Genomic DNA, 18,743 nt, shown 5'->3' with positions numbered 1-18,743 from the left:
TTTTTATAGTGTTTCACCTTTTTTGTAGCTCATGTAAGAAAAAAAGGTTATTTTCACAAGTAGTTTTGTTACACCAAAAACATATTACAAAATGAGCTCCAGATGTATCTAAACTACATTATAGCGACCAGTCTGTCCTTTGATCTTGTTTCATACCACTTTAATTCAATCAAGAGTCATTCTCAAGGAGACTGAAATAAATTGAGGCAGACTTATTTAATATAATTAGCCTCATATGAGGAGAGGAAATGAGACACCAGAAGAAGGGGGAAAAAAGAAGGTAAACATACAGTCACAATAAAAAACAAAGTACAGAAATTATGAGGTTTTACATGTTGATACATAATAAAAAACAATCTGGTCCACAGAAGGTCTTAAAACTAGGTAAATCCAATAAGAAAATAAAATATTTACAACACTATGCAGAAGAGTGTGAAAAAGTAAGTGCACCCATACTGCGGCTACATGAATTAAGAGGGTAAGTGGGGGCAGGTGCCGCTAATCAAATGCACCAATAGGCTGAACTCTATTCTGCTCAATAATAATTTTATCTCTTTATAATCTTATTGGTGTGGTGTGGCCCCCCACAGCAGTCCCAGTTTTCTAATGGGGTAATTTTTAAGCCCACCCCTGTACTTAACTGAAAGTAGGGGTTCTCTTACTCTGCCAGAAAGGACAGACATTAGTGATAATCTTAAGAGGAAGGAACTACTCTGGGAAGTCCATCATTCCACAGCAAGAATTTTGGCTTTTGTGTTTATTTTGTAAATAAATCATGACACTGTGCAGTATCTCATGTTGATGTTCATCTGGGGTTGTATAAGTCATTTTAAGGTAAGGATTTTAGTAAGGATTCGATCATTTCTATTATATATTATATATAGGGTGCAATACTTTCCACGACTGCAGATCTATTATCAAGACGATTACCCTATTTTATTTTTTAAGTGGAATATATAAAACCACGCGTTAAAAGACCACGTTGTTTCCTTCGGATCTACCGTTGTAGTTCGTGCTAGTGCCGCCTCTGTCCGCCAGGGGGAGTCGCCTCTACACGCTCTGGTGCCAGAGCAGGTGTAGCGAGGTGAAGCATCGCGTGTGGCTCGGCTGTTTCCGTCACGGCTCGGCAGTGAACCGCTGTGGATGTGGGAATGCGGTTGCCGGAGGCTGTGGGCATTGCTGGACACTCGGCGGAGATGTACGCACGGGAGCAGGAGCCCACAGCGGCTGGCTGTCGTCCAAGTTAACGGGCTGTTTTGGGGATGTGGGTGGGACCCCCGGACGGCTGGGTGTCGCTCGGAGCAGGGGAGCTGGGTGTTCCCCCCCCCCCATTTATAGAGCCTGTGATTTTCCTGCACGGTAGGGGAATAAGAGAGACACCAGGAAGGATTCCCCAGCACTATGGAGCCACGCACTGCAGACAGCGTGAGTACAAACGCACAGACACCGGCAGAGCCCCCGGGGGACTGGGCTCGCCTCTGCTGGAACCACTCATCAACTTTTCCGCGACCTATTTTATTGACAGGCAGACGCGTCGCTGCTTTCTGCTCCCCGATATGTAAAAAACAGGTTTTCTTTCTCTCTCTCTTTGTTGAGCGTTGCGCAGATGTCCAAACAACATTGAGATAAATTGATAATTAATTGTGTGTAACGACCTCGCGCAGTAACACAGACGCACCTGCTGCCGTCAGAGATCGGCTGCTGTGAGTTTTCCGCGCCGCGCCTGACGGCTCATCAGCGGATTAATTTCTGAGGATCTTCTCCTGCCTTTTGTTGCCACGGCGGTTGCTACTGACGACCAGTGAATCCAAAGTCGTAAACAGACGGACCGGCTGTAAATAACGGGCTGTCACAAGTTTAGTCCTATATTATGATGTAGGCGTGGGCTTTTTCCTTAGCGCACTGCTTAAATCTGACCTTCTGCTGGTAAAGACAAGGACAACCACAAGTCTGTGTGACATGGTTACTAAATGTAACACGACCTCCTGGGTTACTAAACGCAACCCAATTTACCAGTGCGAAAAGGTATCCCCTCCCTCTGTGTGTGTTTCTTTCTGCGTGTAGGATTGAGTTAACTGCAGCCAAGTAGCCAGATTACCATGGATTAGCTGGCATTTAAAATAGTCACGTTATCCCACCAGTCCCTGCACAGTCAGCTACAACAACACCTTTTAGGTTGCCTGCCAAATGTTTCTGCAGTAAAGGAACTTAGGGTTGTAAATGGGATGCAGTTAAAACGGGTTGGATGAGGTTCTGCTTTCACCTGATGCAGCTGATTCCTGATGAGACCCCTCACTACAGGTCTAGCGGTCAAAGGAGTTCATGCAAAGGTACGAATGAAGCTGACCCACCTTAGGGGCATAGATGGGAAACAGACTTTTTAGGATGTAGGGTATTTTAAAAAGATTTGGTTGTTTGGTTGGTTGGTAGGGTAGGGGTCCTGAGGTGAAGGTCCTGAGCCACCGCTCATTTCTTTATATTTGGCTTGGAAAGGTGCAACGATTTACTGAAACGTGTTGAACAAACGTGGAAATACAGTTAGTGAAGCAAAAACACCCAGCTTTAAAGTCAATATTTGGTATGATCACCTTTATTCGTCACACAACCTGAACTCTCTTAGTTAAGCTTTCTTGTCATTTCTTCTTCAGCAATATTTCTCCAGGCTTCCTGAACGACATTCAAAGCTCTTCTTTGGAGGTCGGCTGCTTTTTGTTCTGTTTTCTGTCAAGATGATCCCCACAATAATGTTGAGGTCCGGGTTCTGGGGAGGCCAATCCATGACTGAAAGTGTTCCACTGTGTGTTTTTCTATCCAAGTATGACTTTACTGCACTGATGGTGTGTTTGGGATCATTGTCATGGTATTACATGATGGATCAAAATCTGATGGTACTTTTCTGTTTTCATAATTGCATCAATTAAGACCACTTTTAAGAAAAACTGCAAAATATAAACAAAAGAGGGTTGGCTCAAGATTTTTGCACAATACTGTATATATACAAATTAAATATAAAAATAAAGAAAATCCATTTGAATAATTTAGCAGTGTTTTTAAGTGCGGGTTTTAGGCTTTCAATGTGGTGATTTGCTGCTTTACTCTGTTCTTTGTAAATTAAAAATAAATAAATTAATAAATGTGCTTCCAAGTAGTCAGCCTTAGGTCATTTATGTTCTGTGATTGTTTTATTTAGTTAGTTTATTTAGTTTTATTTAAAAAAAAATTAAATGCACAAAAAAGCATTATTCTAATATACTAAAAAAACAAGTAGTTGCAGAGAGAAAACTCTGTGTGCCATATGGGTCTGTTTGCTGTGCACACTATATAATCTACACAAAAATAATCTATTAAGTGTTTATTCGTTTATTTTGTTAAACATAACAACCACTGCAGACACTGCTTGATTTTCAAAAAGGCAGTTTCATTGCAGTATTCAGTGTTCCCCTTCAGCACAGAGCCAGAGTCCTGGTCGGCCTTTTTTTTTTTTTTCAACCAAGCCATAGTCAAGAGTCTGACGTGAAAACAGCTTAGTGCTTTCAATGAAATTATTAAAAAGCTAAAAGCAGACGGTATTATTTAATCCCAGAGGACGTAGACGGGCTGTTAATGATGAATGGGATCCTTCAGCTTTGACCTGAACATCATCTGTTTTATTTTTCCAGCGTGAAAGGTGACAGTGAAATGAATTGCAGAGCATATGACAATCAGCTGTACACACTGTGCTGCTGCACATAGAGGCAAAAATACTATCTGCATCAAGGTACTCACCACACACACACACACACACACACACACACACACACACACACACACACAGAGAGAGAGTTTTGTGTTTGTTTTTGTCTTCATGGTCTGTTTACAGTGGATACATTTAGATTTTCTTTATCGTCACCAGCTACAGATATTATGTGTTTGATGTAGTTGTATGTCGAGTGTTATTGCATGTTTTTCTCATATTTGTGTGCATTTAATTTGGAAATTAGGCATGCACTGATCCAGCTATTTCCATTTCAGATATTATATTGTTATCTTCCCTTCTGGTATCTTCGGATACAGTTGCTACAGATACAGATCTAATTTAGTACCAGTGTTAGATTAATAAGCTGTGTTCCTCACTGTGATGAAGACACCGGGAGCCATTCTTTTAAATGTAGGCAACCTCAAGCTCAAACAGTTTTAAGAAGTTAATAAAATGAAGAATAAAAAAAAAGGGTTTTATTATTTGCACTAGTAGCTCAGTGTGAGAGTCTTTACTGTGTACTGGTGTTATTTATGGTTACTCTAGTTTCTGCTTTTCCTGCTCCCAGTCTCACTGTGACTGCATCTCCTTCACAAGTGTGTGTGGAGCTGGTTGGTGTCAGGTGAAGTGGAACAATAGCAATCAAGTTGACAGCAATATGTCATGTTGACTGTAAGTGCAATACAAGTTTCACAGCAAGAGTTAAACTGCACTTAATGAGAGTGAGAAGTTTACTGGGAAATCTTCATGTCTGAGGCTTTTCATAAGTCACATGACCACAGTTTGCTAAAGTCAGAAACTGTAGCAAACATGCAAAGAAAACTTTGAAATGACTTTAAATTGATGCACTACTGCTGACTCGTTCCAGGATAGAATTAAAAAGAATAGACTGGCTCCTTAGAACGGGCCAGTGAACTGATATCTAGTCCAGGTTTTTGAGTCAAGATCGGCTGGATATTCGATCCAAATATCGGATCGGTGCATCCCAACGTCAAACATCTAATTCCTGTGCATCAAATTAGGAACAAAGCATCTAAAAGTGTGTGTTCTTACTCACCAGTTGTGGAGTCTGTGAAGCAAACCGCAGCATCATGTTCTACGGTTCTTCTTCTGGGGCGAGTATGTCCCTGCCGTCCAAGAGTCGCTTGAAACGTCAGAGCAGGACCTTCACACAGGTACTCACACACAAACACTCGGCATTTACAAACATACTCACAGAAGAAAGCTTCAAAACGGAGGTCAAAATAACTGATTAAAACAAATAAAGTGAAATAATAGTGGTTGCTTATTTGATGTATTGTGAACACTTAGTGTCAGTTTAGCTTATATCCCAGCTGCATTCTCCTCCGATGTGTGAAAACTCTTCATCGTGAATTTCACTTTGCTTAGAGGTCTAAAAAAATACATGCATCAAATATGATTCAGTTGGCTTTAAAAGGTTAAAAAAGAAGGCGGCTGGCCTTCTGTTTATCATGTACACCATCATATCGGGTGAGGTGCTAAAAAAGGCCTGGTTCATTACCATCACTGGAGGTTAAGGCTAAAACCATTGTGAGACCTTGTCGCCAACCCATCATGTGACCTATTGAGGTCACCTGGGATGGTATTTCAAGACTACATCGCAGGGGGCTGACGTTGGCGTTTTGGGCCACCACCTCTGCTCAGTGATGGTCGTTCACAGTGGACATAGCTGGACTCCTTTACTCCTCTTTCAAAACCATCTGTCTTTTCGGTCCAAAAGGTGAACAGTGGCATTCTCGAAGAAGGGTCCTCTGTTCTTTAGGTGCTGGTGTACAGCTGCACTTTAAGGACAAGTGCAAAGTTTAAGGTTTAAAGGATCTCGGTGGTGAAGTCGCAAACGTGCAAGGGATAAAAATGAAGCTTTGAATGGAGAGCAAAATCTAAGAGCACCATAGATGTTAATGAGAGGACGACCTTGTAGAGGGCAACCCCCAAATCTGTAAATACAGCCTGGTTTTCTCTGCTTCATCAGTCTCTGCTTTGTACTATATAACCGAGAAATGTCTAGAAATTCTGACCAACATGGAAGAAATACACTGCATAAACTTTTAGCACATGTAAAATAAACAACTACAGAGACTTTATGCAGCACAGTTGACTACTTAAATATCTTTATTATTTTGTATTAGGAGATATTTCAGCTCTCCATTAAAAATGGGTGTGCTTTATTTTGTGACTGTGCATGCTGGCTCACTGTCGTGACTTGGCGGGGCGCTTGATGGACCTGAGCCAAAGTCACTGTGTCACCTGTGCTTCTCTTGCTATGACAAGTCACACTGCCTGCCTTAAAAACGTGTGGTGAGCACATCTTCATCCAGTGTGCTGATGAGGATGTTTATTCCTGAGATAACATAAAGCCAAAGTCATACACGTGTGTTTTTTAATAGCTTGGATAAACATGCAGATCCTTTTAAGAAGAAACTGTACATAATGCCTGTCACTGGGTGGCCCTGCAGTACATTCACTGGTTTTGTGTGTTTGCCAGGTCCTGTACCGTACGTTAAGCTACAGAGACCGTGTTCCTACAGACACTGGAACAAACACCCGAGGGGACCGGCGCTCGACCACTGAGCCTCCGGAGCGGCCGGCTGACGACCCGGCTGAACTCTCCACTCAGAGCTCGGCCCCCGGCGTGTTGAAGATTTTCGGAGACGAAATCTGCGCCGGTGCCAACTACAAGAGCGTCCTGGCCACGCCACGCTCCAGCGCGCAGGAACTTGTGAAAGAGGCACTCGAGCGCTACTCGCTCAACAAGGATGCTGCCCACTCTTATGTCCTGTGTGATGTGATCGGACGTTTCGAGGGAGGGGGCGTGATCGGTGGGGGAGAAGGAGGAGGGTGGCGGACTGAATGCTTGCGAGCGCTGGGGGACAATGAAAAGCCGCTGTTGCTCCAAGAGCTGTGGAAACCCCGAGAAGGACACGCACGTAGGTTTGAGCTGCGCAGGAGAGCAGAGGTGGAGGAACTAAACGCTAAGGAGAAGGATACGATCACGGCTGGTGAGGAAACACACAAAGATGCACAGACACACACACCCACACAGGTAGTCAAGTACACACTCAGCAGCTGGTCTAATTCCCTTCCTTTCTTAACGTGTCAAACTCAGCAGAAAAGCACAGCTCGTTAGCTCCTCTGCAGTGTGTGTGTGTGTGTGCGCGTTCACGAGTGCAAGCGAGGGAAGATGCAGAATAAAACCTTTTGTCATAGTTATTATCCTGATGAAGATATTGTGCCTGCATATGTTTATACGGAGGTGCTGCGAGGAGGAGGTATGTAATTTAGGTTTCTATCAGAGGCACAAACTCCTGTGCTTTTTACACAAACACACACACACAGCGCAGTGTGCAGGTGAGATGCTGGACAGCTGGTCGATTGATTGAGTGAAAGCTGAAGCCTTCAAAACCGGAGGTGTGGATGGGTGTAGGCACTCTGGTGTTTTGTAATGATGACACATTTGTACTACAGTGAAACGGTATCACTTCCTATTAAAGTACCTGCACGATGCTGTGCACACCTGGGCGAGATTCTCTCTGTTCAGTAGATTCAGGAAGCTCAGGTAAACAGCAGTTATGACTTTATATCTGCAATGCAGCACTATGAACGCTGATCCACACTGAGCTGTGTACCGTTGTTGAAACCATGATGTGACCTTTTATGCGTAATTGGTTTACTGATTGATGAAAAGTTTGCCATTTACACACTCACACGCAGCAACTGTGGGTTTTTTTGGTAGAGATGGAGCGAGTATTTTCAGCCTCACTGTCACACATAGCTGCAACACATTTCTCATGAAGCATGCCAGGGTTTACTGGTTGCTATGTCAACTTACGTGCTGGCCAGAGAGTCGCTTAGTAATCTGCATGAGGCTTGTTTATGGAGGGATGTATTACCAAAGATTAAATAGCCCATAACATTTTCTAAATGTAGGCTCTCGTGAGGAAAAAAATGGATAGTGGCAAACTATCCAACTCAGAACAACAGTCACCTCGAGGCACTTTATATTGTAAGGTAAAGACCCAGCATTATTAGAAAAGAATATCCCAACAATCACTGTGGGGAAGCACTAGGTGACAGTGGGAAGGAAGAACCCCTTTTAACAGGAAGATATCTGGAGCAGAACCAGGGAGGGACGATCTGCTGTTTCTGGTTGAAGGTGAAGGAAACGAGGAGTGTTTTAGGGTGTTTTCACACCTATAGCTCATTTACTCTGGTCCAAATCAGTTGATGGGTTTGTAAGCTTGTAGCTTGTAGTTTGTTTTCACACACAAAAAAATCCAAGTCAACTCCAAGCAAACCATGTGAAAGTATTCAATCTGCTTATTGGCCACATGGGTCTGGGGTGGAGCAACAAAAGTATATACAAGAAGAATGTCCTTTGTTCATTTAGCTACTAATTGTTAGCCGTACAGCCCCTTACACATCTGCAGTACCTTGACATATCCCTACGTACTCCTGGTACTTGGGTTGGGTGGAGGTCTGATCACGTTCACACCATAAACGAACCGCTCTGGAGTTTGTTTAGAACCACACCAAGACCGCCTTCTCCAAAGGGTCTCATGTGGTTGTTTTGATCCGCACCCGAGTGTGATCGCACCAAGAGGGAACATGAAACAGAGTGTTCAGTCTGTCTAATTTAAATGAACTAAACCCTGAAGATGTGAAAACACGCTTAAATTCAGTTCAGGGATCCTAACATTTGCTGTTCCGTCCTGTTCAGGAACTATTTTTGTCATTAATAATTTAAATGTCCAATGTTGGGCATATTTCAGAGCATTTTGGTAGTGCTGGCATCTTTGGTAGTTTAAAAAAACAGATGCGACAAGTATTATGAACAAGATTTACAAAGTAGACTTAATTTTTATTCAGTAAGACTAAAAATGAGTCACTTAGCTCATAAACTCATAAACAGGAAAGTGTTTAGAGAAGTTAAGACAGAACAGTTTTCCCACTGATATTATAGTCCTATGTCCATGTTTCATTGTGTCTGTGAGCCAGGCACATTATAAAAGGCTGACTGTCTGTATGTTAGCCCTGCGACAGATTGGCACACTATGATAGGATAGGCTCCAGCCCCTACAACCCTAAACTGAATAAGTGGAAGAGAATGGATGGATGCATGTTTTGAACCTGGACATTAAGAGCAAGCAGAGAAACTAACTAGCTTTCTAAAAAACCTATTTGGACACAAAGTTAGCAAACTCATCCTATAATCCAATTTGTCTGGTTAATCTATACAGTAGATAATTTTATGCCCTGGTGACCATTGTTTTATTTAGATAACGATTTAAAATGACTCCCCAAATATGTGCCTAGAGGGAAGACGGCTGCCTAGTGTTGAGACTTACTTCTAGAAAAGGCTTTAAAGGGATTTCAGAATGGCATGTTGTGCCTGTCTCTGGTACTGTTGGATAATTGTTTTGGTTAGTAGAGGGACGGTATTTGTGCAGACAGCAGCATAAGATCTTTAAAGCATAAGGTTGGTGGGAATTTTTTTATTTTAATTCTAAGAATTTTAATTTTAATTAAAAACCTGAGCAAACTTTTCTGAAAGGTTAGTTTATGTGGTTGATGAGAAAAATTATTGTGCTAATAGAAGTAAACTGCAATAGTCACAGACGTATCACGGTGTACGTGGAAGTTAAATACACAGGTTTTGACTACGCTAAAAGTTGTGTCAAAGGGCGTGATTACATCTGTGTACTGGGATAAGGGGACTATAGTCTGTCCCTCACTATATAATTTCTCCATTGTCATAATGTTTTCCACTTTGTTTTGTAGGATTTTAACCAGTGAAAACTCTTTATCCCATCAAATGAAAAGCATTATATGTTCTTAGCCTTAAATGTTCTACCTGCCACGCCACTGAGGTAATCTGCAGACATGACATTTCTCTTCTGCAGCATCATCCACATGAATGGGTTTAAAGCAATGATGGCACTGGTTTAAAGGGGGATTCTTACTGTCAATGTGTTCATATAACCAACAGTGAGGTTGTGGTTGGTGACTGTACTGGCCTCACTTCATTATATAAAAACAGTAACAGCTGAATGATAATTTTGTAAACAGTTATTTTTCACATCTTTCTTTTCATTGGCTAGTCACAGACATGACTTCTTCTTTGTAACTGTGCTTTTGACATTGAAGCTAATACTTTGAGTATATCGTTTAATAATCTGCCAGTTGAGGACCTGAGGCATTTGTTTCTCAAATTAGACTCTCTCATCTACTTGTCCTTTTGCTCAGTTGTTAACAGGGACCTCCCGGTTCGCTGTCTGTTCCGCTTAGAGCTAATTTGAGCTGTGCTGTCAAATGAGTGTTACAGTTTTTGTAAAAGCAAAACCAAATAACTTTTTGCTGATGCATCAAACACTGAACTAACCACATTTATCGCTCTTTTAATCAGCATGGTTAACATGATCTGTGAGCATTTTAAACTTAAATCTGGTAACACAGCGTGGGGCTGGAAATATAGAGTGTACATAGGCTTGGGAAGCCCTATTTTGAATCCTCAGAGTTAGCACGTCATGTTGTTTTGGAGATACAGATACAGATATCAGCAAATTAGTGTTAAGCAGCATGATAATAGCATACTAGAAATTAACTCACCAACAGTGGAGCAGAGACTTGATGAGCACTGGCTCTCATGATGCAGTTGTTGTTTTTTTTGTCTTTCCCATAAAGTTTGAAAAGACAAACACAGCGGAGAGGTCTGATTGGGTCACTGGAATTGGCAGAGGTGATGCTCAGCACACGTAGTTCGGCTACACCTCCTTTTGTTGGCCAATCAAAAATCTGATTAAAAAAAATAAAAAGTTTAATCTCATTAAAGGCATTTCTGATCATTTAACGTTAAAGGTTAAATAAGAACAGCACTATTAGCTTTAAAAATGTTTAGTTAAAAACTCACAGAGCATTTGTAGTTGACCTAAAACATTTCAGCTGTAGTGTTTCCACTATACTGAGTTTTGGGAGGAGCAAATAGTCCACCGCACCTCCCACACCACCACCACTGCCGGACACCACCTTGTCTTTCTGTTTTCCCTGTTTACTCTGTTTTCTCTGGGCAGCAGTCGTGGAAACAGTAGCGTAGAGACTGACGCAAATAAAATTCACTACAGTGTTTGCTGTAAAGGAAGGTTAGATCAGCCAGTGCCACAGTGAGGCGCAGGGATTTTTATTTTGTTTCGGGATAAAGTGAACGCTCTGTGGCAAACACACACATTAGACTTTGTCTTTGGTTAAAATGAACAATTTATTGTTGGATTTGGCATTTTACAGGAGTTGTAAACAAATGAAGTACAAATTATCACCAGTGTTATTCTTTAATTAATTCTTCAGTGTTTTTGAGACATTTTTAGCTCTATATGGAAAAACGCAGCTTAATTCCCCTTTATATAGTGTCTGAGAGCAGCTTTATCAACTAACATATTAATGCACATGTTCATTTTCACACTAACCTTTTCTCAGTGGTGCTATAATGCTAACAGAATTCACAGCCCGAAGTCTTTTTTGTCTCTGTCTTTCACTCGTCTCTCTGTGTGTGAGGTGCATGCCCATGTGTGAAACTTCTCACACACACTTTTTGAAAACGAGATTGCACTTTAAAGGTACTCCAGGATTTTCAACGTGTACTTAGCACATCACGGCCAAATTATTTCACTTATCATTAGATGCGTAATAGCTGTAAAACCAGCTATAAATGTGTTACAAAGGTCTCGTGGCCTGGTTCAACTTCCCATGATACGCTACCACACCGTCCGCTTCATCCACTGCCTCCACCTATCATTATCTTTCTGATAGATTTTAAGTTTCCAGCAACTCAGTGCATGAGCTTCAGAAACAGTGCTGGTGAATTAGCCGAGCTTTGTGATGAAATATGGTTTACTGAGCTTCTCTTTAACACAGGCTTTGTGTTGGTGTAAGCCACATATGTATAAATAAATGATAAATGAAGATATTTGATCGGGCTGCACAGTTATGAACAAAATGACTGTCACGATTATTTCGATCATTATTGAGATCGTGATTATTTTCCAAGCTTATTTAACATTTCTCCTTTTTATTCAAATAAATTCAGTTTATCTCTTTACACTAAAACCTTAACACTAAATAAAGTCAGCAGGAGCGCTGCTTTCACTTTTACATTGTGCTTCATTCCTATTAATTAAAATAAGGTGTTTATTTACCTGACCTAAGTGCATCTCTGTGAAGCAAAATATAGTTCTTCACTCAGTTCAGGTTACCTGCATGATGGACGTGAATAAAACTTGTAGCAAAGTACTCGACAGGGGTGAGAGCCGTCTGTATTTCACCTGTGATGTTTTGCCACGGTATCTTGTATCTTTTGCGTTCACTACTCTTTGCATATAATTTATTTTCAGTTGCCATCACTGAATAAAATAGAATAGAATTCAACTTTATTGTCATTGCACATGTCACAAGTGCAAGGCAACGAAATGCGGTTTGGATCCATCCAGAAAGTGCTTTAGACATAATATAGATATATTACAAAATACATATTAGCAATAATATAGATATATTACAGAATGGGTCTATTATATGTATGAGGGTACAAAAATATGGGTCTATTATGGGTATGTTACAATGTACGCGATATGAAAGTATGTTATGAATATGCTATAACTATATGTACAGGCTATGAACAGGATATAAATATGAACATTATACAGAAATGTGAACTATAAAAACTATGCAGAAATATGAAATATGAACTATGCAAGTTATAAACAGTTGTAGAATTATAATTACCGTATTGTACAGAATGACTGACTCCCCCTAATTTCTAAGTATTTCCAAACGAGGTGTCTATTTTTTAGGGAGTGCTTGATTTTCTTTTACTTAGCATTTTAATAGGCGGCACATTTTCAGTATCATTCAGTCATGTTCATTTAACTGTGGGAAGTGATCAAGATTAAGATGAGTAATAATATTTCCTGATATTAGTAATGCACTCATGATGCCTATGCTAGCTAGCCGCTTCGCTCTGTGTGCTTTTTAAAAAAAATTTCAATCCACTCATGATGTAAGTAATCATGTCTTGGCTAGAGTTTGTTTCTACCAATGAACAGTTAACAGCAGTTGTTTGCAGGCTGTGAAAACAGGGATGATTATGTTCATGCAGTGAGCAACAAGTTTTCTCTTTATTCCCCACTAAAAATTAAAAGTACCGTATCCAGGGTGCACCTTGCATCTTGTGCTCTCTAACTGGGATATCCTCCAGCATCTAGTGACCCTGAATTGGCTCATAAGGAAAATGGATGGTTAAAGAATATGCTAAAAACTCAAGTGTAACCCTGATGGTGGATGTGGAGGAATTGTTAAACCCCAATTATCATCCATCAGTGGTATACTTGATGCCATTTTTACTGGTTTTCCTCCCCTTCAGAGCCAGCAGCAGGCATCCAATTTGATATCACTGCACAGCATCTAAACAGATCAAATTTAAAGATTGAAACACGCTAAGTTTCTAATGGAAAGTGCAGCTAATTTGTCAGTGATGTGTTAGAGTAAAAAAAATCCTGTGCCTCACACCTTTAACTGTGTATCTCTCTCTCTACTAACGGCTGATGTTTCTCACTTAAAGCACAACAGACTCACTTTGCTCCACAGTGCATGTATTGTGTCTTGTGTTGTGCGGATGGCGTGTGTGTTTGGGGGTTGTTTTTTGTCCTTGGTGTGGGGGTGTTTTCTCACCTTACCCCCCTTCCTAACCCCTCCCACCCTGCTGTAGGGCCCAAAACCCCACAATTCCTGGTGGCTCTAATGGGTCGGTCTGGGCTGGGCAAACACAGGAGCTCCCCCCTGCGGTGTGGTCGAGTGGTACAGTCCAGCTCTAAAGGTGGGGACTGGCCTCAGGTAGGGTGGCTGTCAGTCATTGCCATGAAGACCACCTCTACCTGCGTTGTCACCAGTGCCACCCCCATTGCCAGTGATTTTCTCGTGTGTGGGTAAATCTGTGTGAGCCATTGCATGGCCTCAAACGTCCTCAAACTCGAGCCACGACGAGCTCAGTTCACCTTTCATCTGGTTCACTGTTGTCAGCTACATGTGCTGCTCCATCCAGCACCATTAACTTCATCTGACTTTGACTGTCTCACTCCTGCCTGGATTTGTTTTGTTGGTTTTCACTCAGCTCACACATGACGTATGCATTTGTGTTACTGAAGTCTGAGAAAATGCTTCAACCAGACCTACTCAGTTTCCCCATCTGTCAAACATACATGTTAAGAAAGTAGATACCAGGTTTAAGCACACTTTCTCCCTTTTCTCTTCCATTCTTTGCCTCTCCTTGCTCCTCTTTATTATTCTCCACCTGTTCTCCCTCTTGTCCTTCTCTCTCCCTACGTGTTCTCTGGCTTGCTGTTCATCGTAGATATTAATGCCCAGGCTCGTAAGCTCCAGAGGAACAGGGCGAAGGGGACGCTGACCCTGCCCCGATCCAGCAACTCATCCTTCTGTCGCAGCCTCAGCGAGACTAGCCTCAACCAGGTGGGGCCTCCTGCTGAAGATGATTGATTGTTAGTATTTACTGAACTGCTTATGAAGTGCATTCAATCTTAAACGTGTGCATGCACATCCGTCTGCAGCTGGGATTGGGAGAGGAGCCCAAGCGTTATTACTCCACCCTGCCAGGACCACTGAGAGGCCGAGAACGCGAGGGGACCTCCAGCAGCCGGAGAAAAGAGGAGAGCAGTCAGGGAGGAGGAGGAGGAGGGGTGAAGCACTCTCTGTACCAGTCCCCTCATCTTCTGCTGCTTCAGGGATTCAATCGGCAGGTGAGGGTACTCACAAAAATCAGACCTCTAGTGTGTCTGATTTTTGTGACCTTTTTTGCTTTCTGTGTTGCAGGACTGCCTGGTGTATCTGCTGAACAGAGAGCAGCACACGGTCGGTCAGGAGACTCCATCAGCTCGTCCCAACATCTGCCTCTTCTCCCCCGACATCCTGCCGCTCCACTGCCGCTTACGCCGAGTCCCCGCGCCCCGTCGCCACGCCAGCAACAACAACAAAGGAGAAGAGCAGGGGGAGAGTCAACGATTCTGCGTTGCAGTCGAGGCCGTGCTCAACGCCACAGTCCTGGTGAACTTTTCCCGCTGCGAGCGCTCCACCACGCTGCGGCACGGTGACCTCCTTTCCTTCGGGGCACATTACATCTTTCTGTACAAGGACCCCACAGGTTCTAAGCCACTACCCGCGCAGACCTTGGCACGCCTTCGCACGCTGGGTCAGCTTTACGATGCAGGGGCGGAGGAGGGAGAGGGCGGGGCTCAGACTTGTAAGATGTGCGGCTCCGTGCTGAAAGAGAGAGCAGCGCAGGTGTCGAGCACCCCGGCGGTCAGACGCGGTTTCAAACCTCACCTGGTGAAACCCCGCAGCGTGGGGACGTCAACAGGAGGGCCAGTTACTGTGTCAGGGGGTGATGGAGGAGGAAGAGGAGCTGGAGGAGGTCAGAAAAGGAGGCTGCAGCTGGAGTTTGACCAGGCTCATGAAGACCAGCTGCTAAACAGGATCGTGTCTCTCATAGAACCTGGAGGTCAGCAGCCTGGCTTACTGTAATATAAAGATTATCAAAGACATCAACTGAACCTTTTTTTTTTATCTGAGGTCCAGTTAAAATGATTTTCTAGCAAAAGTACCAAACTGTATTTTGTGGTTCTTTATCCACAATATGTTATATGAGACTTTTGCTGCCCAGTGATGGAAAACATTTCAGTTCAAGCTCAAAAACGTGGAGAAACTTAATTTGAATACTAATAAATTCTCAGTAGATGAACTCAGGCAGATTATTACATTACCGACTTATTTGTGGGAGGACAAGGAGAGTATTTCATCAGCAGTTTTCGTCCTTGTCCTGCTGCGTACAGATCATTAACAGTGTCAATGCAAACATAAAAGTTTAAGACTTGAACAGCAGCTTCTGGTTTTACGATTCCTGACCACGTTACTCTTCATATGCCTTCCAGCTGAAATTAGCTTCATTGAAGCCTCTAAATTATTCAGTGTGTTTTCAATAAGTCGACCTGTGTCCTCTGCTCAGGAGATGACCACAAGCTGACACCTGCCTACCTGCTGTGCATGTGCATACAGCACTCTGCATCGACATTCCCACCTGGAAGTTTCGGAAAACTGCTGCTCAAGATCGTCCGGCGAATCCAGAGCATAGCATGGGTCAGTTTCAGCTTGTTACTGTGTCTGTGTCTCTCTGTGGTCCCTCTGGCCTCGTGTGGAGAGGAACTGGTCAGCCATGTCAGGTCAGGTGAATCGTTAAACAGGCTGCCGTATCATGTTTTATACTGTGTTACACTCCAGCCGTGCACAGTCGTCTGTTTTAACTAAACCCCTGCTATGCTTGTTATTTGGCTTTCACATAAAAAAACCTAAAGCAGAAGATTTTCACCCCCTGAGCTTTACTTTAGGCAAATACTCATTTTACCCCTCCAGACACTTCTTCGGTAGTTATTCCTAAAGGGATCAAATTTACCTTCATCTCCTCTACACTTGTTTCCCAAACAAGTCCACTTTATCCAGCATTGCATAAAGATTTGATGCCACCTTATCTGATATTTTAATACCTTACTGTGAATATTTTGTGACCTTTTTTTCCTGCACTTTGCAATAAAATGTAGGAAATTGTCCCACTGCGGTGAGAACAGCTCCCTGATGTGTCTCATCTTATGAGTTTAGTCAGTTAGTTGTTGGACTAAAGCCACAGTCATTAAAAGAACAGTACTTCAGAGTGAAACAATGTTTCCTGAAGGTTTATGTTATATTGAAAGTGTGAAATTTATAGAGCTGTGGAGTTGCTTCAAGTGAGGTGGCCAACTGCTGCAATTACACACTGGAGGAAGCCCCAAAAATGTATTCAGTTTATGGCTGTTGGTTAAAAGGAAGGTGTGGTTTATTTCTCCCTTTTTTTGTTTAATTAGTTTTGTTTTGTTTTGTTTTTCAATTATAATTAGGGTGATTTTATATTCAGGACAGTGGAGCATGAGGTAATTCTCAACATGTGTCACTATGGGTTTGTAAATGATAGTGGTGCTACTTCTTACTGTAGGTTAGTAAAAGCGTCATGAAGTGTGCTTCTCCTACGCACGCTTTAAAAGTTTAATGAGCCCTTAATTGTTCTGTGTGTGTGTGTGTGTGTGTGTGTGTGTGTGTGTGTGTGTGTGTGTGTGTGTGTGTGTGTGTGTGTGTGTGTGTGTGTGTGTGTGTGTGCGTGTACGCCCTGCAGGAGAAGACAAAGGAGCTGGCGCAGAAGCAAGCTCAGCAGTAAGTATCAATTTCCAGCTCGTGTTAAAAAATAGGAAGCTGACGGTCTCATGTGCATTTTATTTTGTGTGGCTGCCTTGAGCCCTGACCTTTTATAGAGCATTGTTTTGAACTTACCAGAGACTTGGGACTCACTTATCATTCAAGACCTCCCAGAATATTTTTCTACTATGAATATATATAAACATATCCATCAAACACTCTCTTATGATCAGAAAGTACAGAAAAATTCATCATTGGCAGGGATTACGTTAACAGAGTTCTCTGTCATTAAAAGATCTTTTAACCTGCTACAAACTAGTAAGACGTCGACTGTGCTCGTGTGAGAATAGCACACTTCATAGTCTGGGAGCAATTGGTCGTCCTTTTTCTTGCCTCTTGCACGTTCTAGTCAGGCAGCTCCCTCACCTAAACCACACTGTGTTATTGTGCATAGTGAGAATGCATCTGAAGCAAACTATCTTCTGCTGTGTGCTGAATGTGAAAATGTCCGATTGGTGGCTAAGTCCTGACCCGACTGTCCAGAGGTCACGTGTGAAAGCAGTTCATGTAGGAATGTGCATGGTGTCGAGAAGCCTACCTGACTGTGTGTAACTTGTCTCTGCACGTCCAAGTAGCCAGGACCCGGCCTCGCTGTCTCTGCTCAGCATCTCAGACCTGGTCCCAGACCTGCAGACCATTTTCTTCTGGATGTCCAACTCTATCGAGATCCTCTACTTCATACAGCAAAGAGCACCAGCATACACACACAGCATAGAGACACTGCAAGGTACGCACACACATACGCAAAGTCAGAATGATGAGTGTGGAAACAACTTGGAGTCATTACTCACACTGACATACAGTAGATACTGACACAGCTACAGCCCTCCCTCTCTCTCTCCCTGTATATATCTTAAATGTGACTCCGTCTCCATCATCTGTGTCTAGGGTCAAAGGAGTCGTTGCTATCAGCGACCATATCAGCCAATGAGGAGGCTATGACAATCTTGGAAGAAGTAATCATGTACACTTTCCAGCAGTGTGTCTACTATATCACCAAGGTAATCTGTCAACACAGCAGCGATGCTATCTTCTAAATGACTAAGAAGGTTTTTGTTGTGCTTTTTAAATTGCACCGGATGAATAATAACACACCTTCGTGGGCACAAAGAATGCCCGGATGGTGTGAACTATTCTGTAATTCCGATCACCTTCATCATAATGTATTTCTGTTTTCGTGTGTTTGTGTCCAGGCTCTTTATGTGGTGTTACCGGGTCTGTTGGACTGTAATCCATTTCCAGTCGACAGCTCTGAGCCCTGCTGGAAAGGAGGCGTGGGGTTTCCTGAACCTGTGCGAAGGGTCTTGCAGGTAGGGATGTGCATAGCTTTGTATAAGTTCGGGTTTTCAAGGTCATGAGAAGTTAATTTATTAAAACGTTAAGACACCAGTGATATCTTTGTTTTCAGAGTATTTGCACATATTAAAATTATTTTTATAAGAGATGCTTGTCATGCACATTTTAGGGCTACTACCCTGCTTGGATTGCCAACATATATAGATTTAGAGGCATACAACTGAGGACAATGACAGAATTTTTAATTTCGTGTCTCTACACCACCACAGTCTATTTTAAGTCAGGCAGTCAATATATGTGCAGACTTTGAGCTTTAATTCAGGGGTCGTAAATAGCATCCGGTCCAAAGCCAGAACTA

At 42.5% G+C, this 18,743-nt stretch overlaps 1 protein-coding gene across 6 annotated transcripts in view; it reads left to right on the top strand.

Moving 5' to 3' along the window:
• Positions 1-23: 23 nt before the first annotated feature.
• radil (Ras association and DIL domains) overlaps positions 24-18,743 on the top strand; it is a 31,622-nt gene continuing 12,902 nt past the window's right edge. For 2 of the 6 annotated variants that reach the window (XM_026171561.1, XM_026171558.1), the window contains exons 1-13: positions 24-1,425; positions 3,660-3,757; positions 4,797-4,911; positions 6,243-6,756; positions 13,509-13,616; positions 14,151-14,266; positions 14,365-14,553; positions 14,627-15,311; positions 15,816-15,946; positions 17,010-17,047; positions 17,662-17,816; positions 17,978-18,090; positions 18,283-18,399. In XM_026171561.1, coding sequence (XP_026027346.1) covers positions 4,828-4,911; positions 6,243-6,756; positions 13,509-13,616; positions 14,151-14,266; positions 14,365-14,553; positions 14,627-15,311; positions 15,816-15,946; positions 17,010-17,047; positions 17,662-17,816; positions 17,978-18,090; positions 18,283-18,399 — 2,250 coding nt within the window. In that variant the 5' untranslated portion in view covers positions 24-1,425; positions 3,660-3,757; positions 4,797-4,827. Of the gene's footprint in view, positions 2,331-3,659; positions 3,758-4,796; positions 4,912-6,242; positions 6,757-13,508; positions 13,617-14,150; positions 14,267-14,364; positions 14,554-14,626; positions 15,312-15,815; positions 15,947-17,009; positions 17,048-17,661; positions 17,817-17,977; positions 18,091-18,282; positions 18,400-18,743 lie in introns of all 6 variants that reach the window. The other 4 variants (XM_026171560.1, XM_026171559.1, XM_026171564.1 and 1 more) reach the window with 4 other exon arrangements.

The sequence above is a fragment of the Astatotilapia calliptera genome, chromosome 6 (assembly GCF_900246225.1).
Source record: "Astatotilapia calliptera chromosome 6, fAstCal1.2, whole genome shotgun sequence".
NCBI classification, from domain to species: Eukaryota; Metazoa; Chordata; class Actinopteri; order Cichliformes; family Cichlidae; genus Astatotilapia; species Astatotilapia calliptera.
Note: the sequence above shows the minus strand (reverse complement) of the source record. Positions and strands in the feature narration are given on the sequence as shown.